At 40.3% G+C, this 14,993-nt stretch overlaps 1 protein-coding gene across 3 annotated transcripts in view; it reads left to right on the top strand.

Moving 5' to 3' along the window:
* Positions 1–14,993, top strand: part of GPR176 (G protein-coupled receptor 176) — a 114,037-nt gene that overhangs the window by 23,395 nt on the left and 75,649 nt on the right. The window contains exon 1 of one of the 3 annotated variants that reach the window (XM_043471442.1): positions 7,565–8,522. The exons of the other annotated variants lie outside the window; for them this stretch is intronic. Coding sequence (XP_043327377.1) covers positions 8,473–8,522 — 50 coding nt within the window. The 5' untranslated portion in view covers positions 7,565–8,472. Of the gene's footprint in view, positions 1–7,564; positions 8,523–14,993 lie in introns of those variants that run through there. 3 annotated transcript variants of the gene reach the window in all.

The raw sequence follows: 14,993 nt of genomic DNA, 5'->3' as shown, positions 1-14,993 counted from the left end.
AAAGAAATGCAAAAAAGAAAAATGGCTGTCTGAGGATGCCTTACAAATAGCTAAGAAGAGAAGTGAAAAGCAAAGGAGAAATGGAAAGATATACCCATCTGAATGCAGAGTTCCAAAAATAGCAAGGAGAGATAAGAAAACCTTCCTCAGTGATCAGTGCAAAGAAATAGAGGAAAACAATAGAATGCAAAAGACTAAAGATCTCTTCAAGAAAATTAGAGATACCAAGGGAACATTTCATGCAAACATAGGCACAAGAAAGGACAGAAATGGTATGGACCTAACAGAAGCAGAAGATATTAAAAAGAGGTGGCAAGAATACACAGAAGAACTATATAAACAAAGATCTTCATGACTCAGATAATCATGATGGTATGATCACTCACCTAGTGCCAGACATCCTGGAATGCGAAATCAAGTGGGTCTTAGAAAGCATCACTACGAACAAAGCTAGTGGAGGTGATGGAATTCCAGTTGAGCTATTTCAAGTCCTGAAAGATGATGCTATGAAAGTGCTGCACTCAATATGTCAGCAAATTTGGAAAACTCAGCAGTGGCACAGGACTGGAAAAGGTCAGTTTTCTTTCCAATCCCAAAGAAAGGCAATGTCGTAGAATGCTCAAACTACTGCACAATTGCACTCATCTCACATGCTAGTAAAGTAAGTTTTAAAATTCTCCAAGCCAGGCTTCAGCAGTATGTGAACCAAGAACTTCCAGATGTTCAAGCTGAATTTAGAAAAGGCAGAGGAACCAGAGGTCAAATTGCCAACATCCGTTGGATCATCGAAAAAGTAAGAGAGTTCTGGGAAAATATCTATTTCTGCTTTATTGACTATGCCAAAGCCTTTGACTGTGTGGATCACAACAAACTGTGGAAAATTCTGAAAGAAATGGGAATACCAGACCATCTGACCTGCCTCTTGTGAAATCTGTATGCAGGTCAAGAAGCAGCAGTTAGAACTGGCCATGGAAAAACAGACTGGTTCCAAATAGGGACAGGAGTATGTCAAGGCTGTATATGGTCACCCTGCTTATTTAACTTATATGCAGAATACATCATGAGAAATGCTGGGTTGGAGGAAGCACAAGCTGGAATCAAGATTTCTGGGAGAAATATCAATAACCTCAGATATGCAGATGACACCACCCTTATGGCAGAAAGCAAAGAAGAACTAAAGAGCCTCTTGATGAAAGTGAAAGAGGAGAGTGAAAAAGTTGGCTTAAAGCTCAACATTCATAAACTAAGATTATGGCATCCAGTCCCATCACTTCATGGCAAATAGATGGGGAAACAATGGAAACAGTGACAGACTTTTTTGGGAGGCTCCAAAATCACTGCTGATGGTGACTGTGGCCATGAAATTAAAAGACTCTTACTCCTTGGATGAAAAGTTATGACCAACCTAGACAGCATATGTAAAAGCAGAGACATTACTTTGGTGACAAAGTTCATCTAGTGAATGCTGTGGTTTTTCCAGTAGTCATGTATGGATGTGAGAGTTGGCCTATAAAGAAAGCTGAGGGTGGAAGAATTGATGCTTTTGAACTGTGGTGTTGGAGAAGACCAGTCCATCCTAAAGGAAATCAGTCCTGAATATTCATTGGAAGGACTGATGCTGAAGCTGAAGCTCCAATACTTTGGCCACTTGATGTGAAAAACTGACTCATTTGAAAAGACCCTGATGCTGGGAACTATTGAGGGCAGGAGGAGAAGGGGACGACAGAGGATGAGATGGTTGGATGGCATCACCAACTCAATGGACATGAGTTTGAGTAAACACCAGGAGTTGGTGATGGACAGGGAGGCCTGGTGTGCTCCAGTCCATGGGGTTCCAAAGTGTCGGACACGACTGAGTGAGTGAACTGAACTGAACTGATGGGACCAGATGCCATGATCTTTATTTTTTGAAGGTTGAGTTTTAAGCCAGGTTTTTCACTCTCCCCTTTCACTTTCATCAAGAGGCTCTTTAGTTCCTCCCTGCTTTCTGCCATTTGGGTGGTATCATCTGCATATCTGAGGTTATTGATATTTCTCCCAGAAATCTTGATTCCAGCTTGTGCTTCCTCTAACCCAGCATTTCTCATGATGTATTCTGCATGTAAGTTAAATAAACAGGGTGACCATATACAGCCTTGACGTACTCCTCTCTCAATTTGGAACCAGTCTGTTGTTTCATGTCTGATTCTAACTGTTGCTTCTTGATCTGCATACAGATTTTACAGGAGGCAGGTAAAGTGGTCTGGCATTCCCATCTCTTTAAGAGTTTTCCACAGTTTGTTGTGATCCACACAATCAAAGGCTTTGGCATAGTCAATAAAACAGAATTAGATGTTTTTCTGTAATTCTATTGCTTTTTTAATGATCCAGTGGATGTTGGCAATTGATCTCTGGTTCTTCTGCCTTTTCTAAATCCAGCTTGAACATCTGGAAGTTCTTAGTTTACATACTGCTGAAGCCTGGCTTGGAGAATTTTGAGCATTACTTTGCTAGCATGTGAGATGAGTGCAATTGTGCGGTAGTTTGAATGTTCTTTGGCATTGCCTTGTGTGCTAAATTGTTTCAGTTGTGTCTGACTCTTTGCAGCCCTGTGGACTGTAGTCCACCAGGCTCCTGTGTCGGTGGAGATTCTCCAGGCAAGAATACTGGAGTGCGTTGCCGTACCCTCCTCCAGAGGATCTTCCTGACCCAGGGATTGAATCCGAGTCTCTTCCATCTCCTGCATTGTCAGACAGATTCTTTACCACTAGGGCCACCTCGGGAGCCCTGATGCCTTGGTGAAATTTTCCAGTTCCAATGACAAATAGTAGGTTAATTAATTAATTAATTAATTAAGTTTTTGACAAATAGTAGGTTAATTTAGAACTGCCTTTTTTCCTACTTAAAATTGATGAAACGAGTTTTTTCAAATTTTATACATATCTCTTTCATATCAGCAACTGCTTTTGCCAGAAGCATTTTAGAGCCACTTTTATAGAGTTTTTATTTGGTTTCCCTGGTGGCTCAGACAGTAAAGAATCTGCCTCCAATGTGGGAGACCCAGGTTCAATCCCTGGGTTAGGAAGATCCTCTGGAGAAGGGAATGGAAATCCACTCCAGTATTCTTGCCTGGAGAAGTCTGTGGATAGAGGGGCCTGGCAGACTACAGTTCATGGGGTTTCAAAGAGTTGGATAAGTTCGGGCGACTACACTTTCATGTTTTATAGTTTTAAGGCCCATCATCACTTCCAAGCTGGGTAAGAGAGACACTACTTTTATTTTTTTTAAACTTACACTGAAATTTCAACCTACGCCACAAGTAAGCATTCTGATTCCTTTAGGACATTTTTTGGTCTCCATATTTATCTGGTTGCCATTCACAAACTCTATGACATTATCATGTATGGCTTATTAATGAGAGCTGATAAAACTTGCAGTTGTGAGTTTACATGCCCATGAAACATGAACGATACTGTTGCCTCCTATTAAAATTACTGATATTTCATCAGATAACCTTTATAAGAAGACTAAAATAATATTGAATATGATAATTTTAGGTCATTATGCCTTCTGCAGACAAAATTCCAAATTAAGTAATTTATTACTTGTTCCAAATAAAGTAGTTGAGAGTGTCTTGTATTAAGAGTGACTTTGTATTTTCTGAGTAAGAATGTCTGAGGATACCTCTGCCTCGTGTTAGAGGGTTTGTGATGTTTATTCCCTGGCTCCCTGAGCATCCCTGTGTGTGCTCATTTACACCTTTAATTACAGCTTCTTTTTGTGGGGGCTTCCTGTGCAGTGTCTTAGGACAAAAAGCACTTCCAAATGCTGTTAAATGGAAAAGAAAGAATAACTCTCTGAAGTCAACCTGAGTGTGAATGTAATTTCCAGGAACATAAAGTTCAAGCGCAACTCAAGCTGAGACAAAATAATCAAATTTCGGTTTCTAGACCCTCTCACTGATTGATGAAAATAGCACCTTTTGTGTTTGTCCTGTTGTTTCCATGGCCTTCTCCCAAGGCTGTGAATCTTTAGCAGTGGTAATTCTACAAATTATCAGAAGACCTAAAATGAAGCTTTCTGCCTCTGCCACGTGAAAGGCAGGATTGAGGACTAGATGGCTATTTCTCTGTGGGATGCCATTATTGTTAAGACTGGATGGGACTTTTCTCTGTAGAGCGCCAAATCATTTTTTCTATTTGGTACCAAGTCCTTGGGCTCTAGTTGGTGAAGTTCATACCAGGTGCTCAGGAATGGTGGATTCTAGCCTTGGCCCTGCTGTTGAGTGATGGGTTGACATGGTAAATCACTTCGTCTCTTTGTGATTGTCATTGAGAGGTAGAGATTCTTTAAAGGTAGTGTGCATAAAAATCACTCGTTAAAAAGTACAGGTTCCTGAGTTCCACCATCAGAAATTCTGTTTCAGTGGGTTTGGCCTGGGGCCTTTTTTTAATATAATTTTATTTATTTATTTTTGACTGTGGTGGGTCTTTGTTGCTTCACATGAGCTTTCTCTAGTTGTGGCAAGCAGGGGCTACTCTTCACTGGGGTGGGTGGGCTTCTCATTGCGGTGGCTTCTCTTGTTGCAGAGCGCAGGCTCTAGAGCCCGCGGGCTTCGGTAGTTGTGGCACAGGCTCAATAGTTGTGCTGTGTGGGCTTAGTTGCCACATGGCTTGTGGGATCTTCCTGGACCAGGGATCTAACCCGTGTCTCCTGCACTGGCAGGCAGATCATTGGCAGGCAGGTTCTTTACTACTGAGCCACCATAGGTTCCAAGACCCCTGGCCTGGGATCTTGCAGCCCATATTTTTAATGAATGCTCTATGTGATTTTGGTGCAGGTGCTTCACACTTTAACATTCATCTGAGGGATGCCCAGTCAACTTCTTAGTGTCTTCTTAGGTGGGCATCATGCAGGTTAACTCCCAAGTTATAGCCCCAGGGGCCAAGCAGTGAGGTTAGATGTTAGGGGAGTGAAAGGAAAGACTGGTTATTTAAGTGTCTGGGTCATTAGAAGATGTGTTTTTTTCCTCCTATGGGAGTAGTAGCATTAAGTTAAAGAAAGTGAAGTTGCTCAGTCATGTCTGACTCTTTGAGACCCCATGGACTGTCCTACCAGGCTCCTCCATCCATGGGATTTTCCAGGCAAGAATACTCGAGTGGGTTGCCATTTCCTTCTCCAGGAAATCTTTCCGACCCAGGGATTGAACCCAAGTCTTCTGCATTGTAGGCAGATGCTTTACCGTCTGAGCCACCTGGGAAACAGCTTTTAGTCAACTCATATTTGCAATGAACGGTTGGGATGGGGAGGAAGTAGTAATTTAAGTTTGGGGTTATTGGCACTAGTTCTACCCCTCTTTGAATAGCTGCTGCTGCTGCTAAGTCGCTTCAGTCGTGTACGACCCTGTGCGACCCCATAGACGGCAGTCCACCAGGCTCTGCCATCCCTGGGATTCTCCAGGCAAGAACACTGGAGTGGGTTGCCATTTCCTTCTCCAATGCATGAAAGTGAAAAGTGCAAGTGAAGTCGCTCAGTTGTGTCCGACTCTTTGCGACCCCATGGACTGCAGTCTACTAGGCTCCTCTGTCCGTGGCATTTTCCAGGCAAGAGTACTGGAGTGGGCTGCCATTGCCTTCTCCAAAGCATGAAAGTGAAAAGTGCAAGTGAAGTCGCTCAGTCATTTCCAACTCTTTGTGACTCCATGGACTGCAGTCTACTAGGCTCCTTTGTCCATGGGATTTTCCAGGCAAGAGTACTGGAGTGGTCTGCCATTGGCTTCTCCATTTGAATAGCTAGTGTTACTTAATATCTGAAGGTAATATGGAAAAGATAGATACTCAGGATTTGAATAAGCAGGGCCCCTTCTCAAATCTGACTTAGGTAATGAAACTTACCTCAAAATTTTATGAGTGAGATTAATTTCCTAATTCTGCCTCTGCTAACCATCTCCATCTCAGCCCATATTCTATAAGTAATAACTAAATTATTTATTCAAAAGACAGGAGGTTGGTTGCCTTTTGAGGTATATCCTTTATAAAAGTAGTGGTGGGGTAACTTGAGTGCTTCATCTTATTTTCAGGTGCTCCGTCTCTGTCTCACAACCTCATATCTCCATATGGAATTTCAACTGGAATAGTTAGCAGTCAGAAATATGATAGAACTGTCTGAAGTTACCTAAATTGGAAAACACTAAATCATCCTTCCATTTGTACTATGCAGAATTTATTTTTTACTGACAAAACTTTGAAATTGAAATAAAATTTTAGACAATACGCATCATCTTATGGGTACGTGTCATATGCCATCCCTAGTATTTTGGGCTTCTTTTGCCTTCATTCCTTTCATTCATGCTGGGCTCCACCTTCTTGGGGCTTCTTAATACTTCAGTAATTAAGGCCTTGAAGCTCCACCCATCTGTCACTAGTCTGGATTTCCCAGGCCAACATCCCTGAGATGCTTTAAACCTAAATGTGCCCTCTAAATATCCAATATGTATGCAGTAACGATCCCAGACTGGGAAGCTAAGTCTTTATAAATAAAGCCACAAGCAGTGTAGTTATGGGAACACACATAATATAGTCAAGGGTCATGTTAAGTTTGGCACAAAGGAGAACAGAGAGGCAAGTGGGTGATCAGAAGGACCAATTAAAGGCTATTTGACTTTGGGGAGAATTATGACTGATTTAGCATGCAAATCTCTTGTTAGACTGTGAACAACAAGGGAGTACGTGGGCATCTCTAAAGTACACTTCAATTTGGTCTGCTTATTAGAACTTCTTATTGTTAATATCAGGCATCTTTAATTTTTACTATGGGATCTTTGTGTACTATCTCAAGTTACAGAATGCAAAAGGTAATTTAAATTTCTGCTGCCCTCTTTTATTTTTATTATTTATTCATTTTTTTGCTGCCCTCTTTTAATCTAACATGAGTCTTGTTAGGGAGTTTGGCAGGTAGGTTGAACTGAACTCACATCCTTTTGACTTCATGTTAATGTCTCATTAAATATTGACTCATATTGAATTTAGCATCTCTCAAATGCCCAAGCCTTTATTTTGCTGCTGTTATGCTTCTTTTTCATCAACCTGTCTTTATTGTTTAGGAGCCCAGGTTAGTTTCATCATTTAAATTCATCTAAATGTAACTAAGATGTTTTAATTCTTTGTATCAACCTGTTAATTTTGTGGGGGAGGAGAGTGGATCTTGATGATGCCAAGTAACATTTTTGCTTTCAGTGATAACCAGCTGTGTATCTTTGGTTGTTGTTGTTGAGTTTCTAAGTTGTGTTCAATTCTTCATGAGCCCATGGACTGTAGCCTGCCAGGCTCCTCTGTCCTTGGGATTTCCCAGGAAAGAATGCTGGAATGGGTTGCCATTTTCTTCTCCAGGGGATCTTCCTGACCTAGGGATCAAACCTGCATCTCCTGCATTGCAGGTCGATTCTTTACCACTGAGCTACCAGAGAAGTGTATCTTTGGTGTCTCCTAAATTATCAAAATTTTCAAAAGTGTTGAATGATCTAGGGAGAGAAAGTTGGAAGTCTTGTCATTAGAGATCTGGTATATAAATTTTAAAAAGCATTGAATGGTTCGGGAGAGAAGGTTGGAAGTCTTGTCATTAGAGATATGGTAAAATCCAGTCTACTTTTAATTTGCTAGTTAAAACCCTTTTGAAATAATTAGTAAACCAATTATGAATGGATTGAATAGAACTATTACCCAGTCCATACATATCTTACTTACCAAAGTATTTTGAGACATTTTATCAGGTGCTTTGTTGAAAACCAGATAGGTCTATTGTATCTCCTAGGCTTACTGATAGAAAATAAAGAGAATCTGGCATGATTTATTCTTTTTCCAAATTGAAGTATAGTTGATTTACAATTCTGTGTTAATTTCTGCTTTATAACAGTGACTCAGTTTTATATATTCTTTTTTGGTATTTTTTTCCCACCATGGTAGTTTATCACGGGATATTGAGTATAGTTCCCTGTGATACACAGTAGGACCTTGTTGTTTGTCCATTCCATATATAATAGCTTACATCTGCTAACCCCAACCTCCCACTCTATCACTCCCCCAACCCTCCCCGCTTTGGCAACCATAAATCTGTTCTCTTGGGCATGATTGATACTTAGTGCATCTGTGCTGGCCCTAGTGATTACTTCTGGTCATCCTGTCACTAGTGTCAGCTTGACCAATATGAATTTTGCTGTATATTTTCTCCTCTTTTTCCTGTCTCTAGTCTTCTGGTTCCTTTCCTATTCTTCACAATTCCTTAAAGGTCTCCAGAGTTAGTCTGTAGTTGTGCTTCTCAAACTTCAGTGTGTAAGTGAATCTGCCAGAGATCTTGTTACAATAGAGGTTCTGATTCTGGAGATCTGGGATGGAGCCTGAGATTCTGCATTTCTAACAAGCTTCTAGATGCTGTTGATGCTATTGGTCTTCAGACCACAGTCTGTGTAGCTTGAAACCAGAAGACTTGGCGTTCTGGATGAGAAATCTAGATTTAAATGTTCCTTTAGAACAGGAAGGAGGTGTCTGGTGAGTAAAGCTTTCAAGTTCTTATGTCAATACTTACAAGCTCATTAGTATCCATATCCTCCAACAGTCTTCTGTCTCATTCCTTTACCTTTATTGTCTCTTACTCCACCTGGCTCTTATGCCGGTCCCTTTTGCATTTCTCCCCCTTTAGTGTCTTTCTTCTTCTGTTCACAGTTAGGCTTCTTGGGAGAACGAACATGTTTTATACTTCCATTTTCACCTGTCCTGATTATCTTCCGTTAACGACTCTGATCATGTCACTCTCCTGTCTGGAACCTTTCCCTGACCTCCTATTCCCTCTGTTTCCTTATAGTGACATTCTGCAGCCTGGCCCCTGTTTCCCTCTCCAGCTCACCTCTTCCACTCCAGGAATTCCAAACCACCCATGGTTCCCAGGGCACATTATTTTCTTTCCAGTCTCCTCGCCTTATCTTCTGTTGTTCCTTTATCCATAAAATCTCTTCCTTGGCTAACTGCTCTCATTCTTCAGATATTCCTTTCACTCTCTGTCTCCTCTTAGAAACATAAGCTCACATCTCTGCTTATAGTTATTGTTTACATAATTCAAGAATGATTGAAAAGAGAGGTACTTGTACCTTTCCATTCTGACTTGGACCTGTAACTGTGGAACTGGTGTAAGGAGGTGTTATCTTGCCATGATGGTGATCATTCTTACTGAAAGATTTTAAGGATAGCAAGTCACTTGGTAAAATCACCATAATCTTTTTAAAAAGGGAAGATTTAACTATAAATGAAGAGGAAGAAGAGTATTTTAAATTAGTTTTCATTGTGTGAATTAGTCTACCTGACCTATGTAATATTTATTGACCTTATAACTTCAAATTCTTCACATATTTTATATTCGCTCCACACACATTTACAGAATACCTATTGTGTATAAAGGATTAAGATTTATCTCTGAAACACACACATTAAGACCATTGATGTTAAGATGATTAAGACCATATTGACATTATAACTTTGTAGGAATGAAGCAATAAAATAAAAATATTTTATCAGATTAAAATATTGTCACTAATGTGGCCCACAGAGACAGTGATGAATGGTAAGGTTTTCAGATGATAATTCAGAACTTTGACAACATCTTACACTGGCCACCCTTGGGAGCAGAGTGACAGAGTCTCTTGCTGGCTTAGAGTGGCCTCATGCAAATCACGGAATGAATCGGGGTTTCTTGATAGTAACAGGGAATAGAGATGGAAAGCTGCCTGAAAAGATGCAGACACTGAGGATGGATTATTAGCTGATTATTCAAGCTCCAGATGCTCTGAACTTGAAATAAATTAAGTCCAAAAGAAACGAGGCTATGGCCAGATAAAATTTTTTAATAAAATTTTAAAATGTTTTCCATAACTGTGGTCATGATCTCACAGGCAACAAATGCAATTTGTTATCAGATGCATTATTGCCATGGCACTTGCAGATATGAGAAGAGATGGGGAAAGGTGGAAGTCGAAGGGCTAATAGACTTAAAACTTTATTTGCAAAATGGTCTTAATGTGTGTGTTTCAGAGATAAATCTTAATCCTTTGTACACAATAGGTATTCTGTGAATGTGTGTGGAGTGAATATAAAATATGTGAACTACTTGAAATTAAATGAAGGGTTTTTATTAGGGAACTGTTCGTGGTCGTGTGTTGGGCTTCTCTGGTGGCTCGGATGGTGAAGAATCTGCCTGCAGTGCAGGAGACCAAGGTTCAATGCCTGGGTTCGGAAGATCCCCTGGAGAAGGAAATGGCAACCCACTCCAGTACGCTTGCCTGGAGAATTCCATGGGCAGAGGAGCCTGACAGGTTGCAGTTGATGGGGTTGCAAAGAGTCAGACACAGCTGAGCGACTAACACACTAACACACTTGGTAGTGTAGTTTTCTGCCTGCTGGATCATGTTCTGTCCTAGAGTTCCAAGGAAACCTAGAGGAAGACATGCAAAAGAGAATAGGGATGGTCAGCTTCATTAAGAATAGAGCATCTGCTGGTATAATTTCCTTTTCACCAGGGATATGGAACTGTTGATGAATTACTTTCCAGCCGAAATGCCTGGAGTGGGAGCTCTGGTCTTTGCATTGGTTTCCTGGCCAGTCTATCTCTGGGCAAATGACTCACTTGGTTTATGTTGCCTTTTGGAATAATAACATTTATTCACACTGAACTCTGCCTCTGGTACGTTGCACCAGAAAACTAAGGGAAAAAAAAAAAAAAAACCAACCAGAACTAGAAGCAATATTTTGAATTATGAAAGCTCAGTCATAATGGTCTATTTTGTGAAAAAGTAGGTCATGCCAAACTTACTCCTTTTTTGAGGATAATGTTCTTTGGATAAAAATAGGACTTGTGGCTCAGGTGGTAAAGAATCTGCCTGCAGTGCAGGAGACCCGGGTTCGATTCCTGGGTCAGAAAGATGCCCTGGAGAAGGAAATGGCTACCCACTCCAGTATTCTTGCCTGGAGAATTCACTCCATGGACAGAGGAACCTGGTAGGGTACAGTCCATGGGTCTGCAAAGAGTCAGACATGACTGAGCGACTAACACTTTAGATAGGATCAGTGTTGGGTAAATGGGCCAAAGGGCTCTAGAATTAGATAGTTCTGGGTGTTCTGGTTCTGGCACTTGTTAGCATTTTGTCCTTGTGCTAACTGCTATTATTTTTAAGGTAATGTTTGTCTCACTGTAAAATAGTAGAGAATTTAGAAAACACAGAAAGTTGTGAAGAAGAGAAGAGTAAATATTCATGAGCATTTTTTTATATCATTAAACATTTGTTAAAGGCACCATTTCATACATTTGTGTGGTATTTAGATATTTAATCATTTAACCATTCTTACATTTTTGGACATGGAAGATGTTTCTTTTTTTAAACCATGAAGAGTAGTGCTGTGATGAGTATCTTTTAATTAAAAAAAAGTATTTGTTCAAGTTTTTTTCTCAATGGGGTAATTTCCTAGAAAGGGTGTTATGGAGTTTTATTTGTACATTTTTTTTTTAAATTAAATTTTTGTTTCTCTCCGACTGCCCGCGACAGCTGGGTATGGGCCCAATGCTCCAGCGCCATCCATTTTCAGGGCTAGTTGATTCGGCAGGTGAGTTGTTACACACTCCTTAGCGGATTCCGACTTCCATGGCCACCGTCCTGTATTTGTACATTTTTAATATTTGCTTTTGAAGTTCTTGGTAACTGAAAGCAGAGTAAAGGATAAACAATTATGCTGAGCACCAGTTTTCTTATTTATCTGTATCATAATCCTGGGAGGCTATACGCTAATATCTGCAGAGCACTAGCACGATGACTGGCAAATACGCAAATATTGTCAGTGTTTCTAGTCTTTGCCTTAATATCGCTATTGTCCATACTGTCAGTCTCTGTAATATAACAGCCAGATATTTTACCAATAAAAGCAAGGTTATTTAAGAACAGCCAGAGGAATTTCAACTTAGGGTATGTGAACTATGGAAGACTATAGGCAAATCCAGAGAACAAGGCAGGGTAACTTGCTATTATCGGGAAGAGGAGGGAAAGGGCAAGGGCTGTAATAACCAAAGAGTCCATTGGAGGAAGCTGTGAGTCCAAAGTATGGAGGTTCTTGCCATACTTAGAAGAAGAATCAACCAGTTCATTGGTTGGATTACTACAGTCTCTGATCAGAGTGTATGTATGTGTGTGGGAGGTGGGAGGGAGGATTTTCTTCTTCCTGCTGGATAGTAAAGTTGTTGTTTAGACTCTAAGTTGAATTCTTTTCAACTCCGTATACTGAAGCCCACTTGGCTTCTTTGCCAATGGGATTTCCCAGGCAGGAATACTGGAGTGGGTTGCCAGTTTCTTTCTCCAGGGGATCTTCCTGACCCAGGGATTGAACCTGTGTCCCCTGCATTGGCAGACAGATTTTTTTTTTTGTCACTGAGCCACCTGGGAAGGGAAGTAGGGTAGTAGGGAAGCCTGGATAGTAAAGTAGGCATCACCTTTCTGCTACAGATGTAGGTGTACATCGCCTTTTCGAAGTAATTGACTATCGCCGTGAGGCATGAGAGCTCCCCCTACAGGCCTATCCTCACTCCAATTTTAGTTGAGATTTCTTTAATTCCACCATACCAAATCATTAAGTGCTCAACCACCACAGTTATCTGTTGTTTAAAAAAGAAAATAAACTCTAACTGAATTGTATGTCTTTGTTGTGATAGAGAATTTGTCTGTGTGAAAATCTATCCCAGTGCTCTTTTTTGAAAACTGCCTTTAAAAATGTGTGTGAAGGTGGAAGGTTGAGGGGAAAGGCAGTGTTGGGTTTATTTAATTTCTTTTGAGTTAAAAAACAAACAGAAAATTGTTGCAGTCCATTGAAAGATTGGCATAACTGGCTTCTATATCTATCTTGGTTTTAATATGTCAAAGCTTGTAGTTCACAACTGTGTGAATTTAATGTGCATTTCAGTTATGTGTATTGGCTAGTGGGAAAAGCAAGAGGGGGGAATCAATGTTCTTGAAACCCCAAGTTGCCAGTGTAAATTAATATAATTTGAGAGCTGTGAGTCACTTCAAAAGATGTCATAAAATGGTAATTATAATAAATGAATCAGGAAATAATGAAACTTCATATCTGATTTCCAAAATTCTAGTTGTTTGAGAATGGGTCCATCTTGATAGCTTAAATTATTCAGGTAGACTATTGTTTTCTCTTTGATTTAAAATTTCTGTTTAGAGCATCAGTATTGTATTTTAGTCTCATTCTGGGGTTCTAGCCTATTTAGGCTCAAAAATAGCATAAGCAGATTCTCCTGGCGTATCATTTACTGTTTAAGGAGATTTTGTTATTTATTGTCAATACTGTTCTGGGTCTGAGACATGATTTCATATTGGGGTGTAATACCTGAACAGGTAAATAGAACCAGCTTTATAGTTTGTTTTGTTTTTATTATCATCATTGTTACATAGCTGGAAAAGATTTAAGAGGCTTCCTAATCTAGTCTTCCACCTTTTCAAAAAGGAGAAGGCCTCTGGCAACACTGACTGCTTCCTTCTCCTTGGCTTCTGTCTTTTTCCACTAAACTCCACAGAAGACATATACCATGGTGCTAAATTTAGTCTGTGGCCCCTAAAGAGATCTAGTCAAGTCCAGCTCATCCATGGTCAGGTGGACCTCAGCTTCAGTTTTCTCACCAAGTCCAGAGTCATTAAATGGGTGATGGGCAGATTTGTGTTTCTGCTTTTTTGTGAGCCAAAGGGTAAAAGTCAAAAAGGTTTCTTTAGTTTGGGTAATACTGGACACTTGTATGGAACTTGCAGCTAAAATAATGAATAAACATTTGTTAAGCAAATTGACTGTTGCTTGTTACATAGTAAATGCTGTAAACAAGTTTGAAAATACAATAGAAAGTGTAATTTATAGTTAAAATCATTGTCTGTGATTCCATACTGCCCAGCTCAGAAGAGCTTTACATTTGGCGGCTCCCTAGGCTTTTAGTGGCCCGGGCCTGAGGCTCATCTCCTCAGGCTTTCCTTCATCCTTGTTATCGTCTTTGCTCAGTTACCTCTCATTAACTGTAACCTTCTGCAGATGGGAAACATCCTCACAGTGGAGCCCATTCAGGTTTCATTGCAGTCTCTTGTATAGAGCTGTGCAGGGAACCTGAATCAGGGACTGGGGTGAATTGATTCTTTTAAAAAATAAATAAGAGATTCTTTTACATAATACTGTATTGTTTTTTAGATTGGAGCTGCCAAAAACTGAACTTCATTTTTTCTGGCCTTTGTATTCACTGAAAGGAGATGTTGTAGGTCTTAAGTGCAGTGGTATATTGGTAAATGGTATGTTGGTAAATGGTATGTTGGTAAATGTTTAACAACCAGCTCTTTCTTGGAAAAAAGCCTTGATTTGATGTGTTTGCCAATTTTGATGGTGTAGATATTCCTACCACGAATTTCCAGCTACCCATGTGACCTCAGTGAAGTGGAGCTGGGAAGAGATATGTTCGTTCAGCTTTCCTGAGCTGGGAGCAGGTTCCTGCTTGCCACTGTAAATACAGGACTGAGGGGATGTGCCTTAGGTCCAGCCATGGAAGGTCTGTGGAGATACTGAGTGTGAATCTTCCTAGTGTTATTTGTCCACCTGCTGTATGTCATGCACTGCTCTAGGTACCGGGGGTGTAAGAATGAACAAACTGAAGTCCCTGCCTTTGTGGCATTTATATCCCAGCAAGAGGTTTCAGAAATTTCCAATTTCAACTTTTTGAGATGCTAGCATTCTCATATTTGGGGACAGTTTGAGTCAAGGTCCCATAACACTTTACTCAGTGAGGAAAATAGAATGGGCTCACTTAATTTTTCCTGGGCTTAAAGCAGGGATTGTGAGGGAGAAGGTAGCGTTGCTCTCTGAATTGTCCCCACCTTGAAGTGGCAGAGACCCTAAACCTTACAACACCAGGAGCATTAGCAGTATGCCACAAGGGGTGGGAATTAAAAT

Source organism: Cervus canadensis, chromosome 6 (genome assembly GCF_019320065.1).
Source record: "Cervus canadensis isolate Bull #8, Minnesota chromosome 6, ASM1932006v1, whole genome shotgun sequence".
In the NCBI taxonomy this organism is placed as follows: domain Eukaryota; kingdom Metazoa; phylum Chordata; class Mammalia; order Artiodactyla; family Cervidae; genus Cervus; species Cervus canadensis.
The sequence above is the reverse complement of the archived record's forward strand: the minus strand, read 5'-3'. Positions and strand labels throughout refer to the sequence as shown.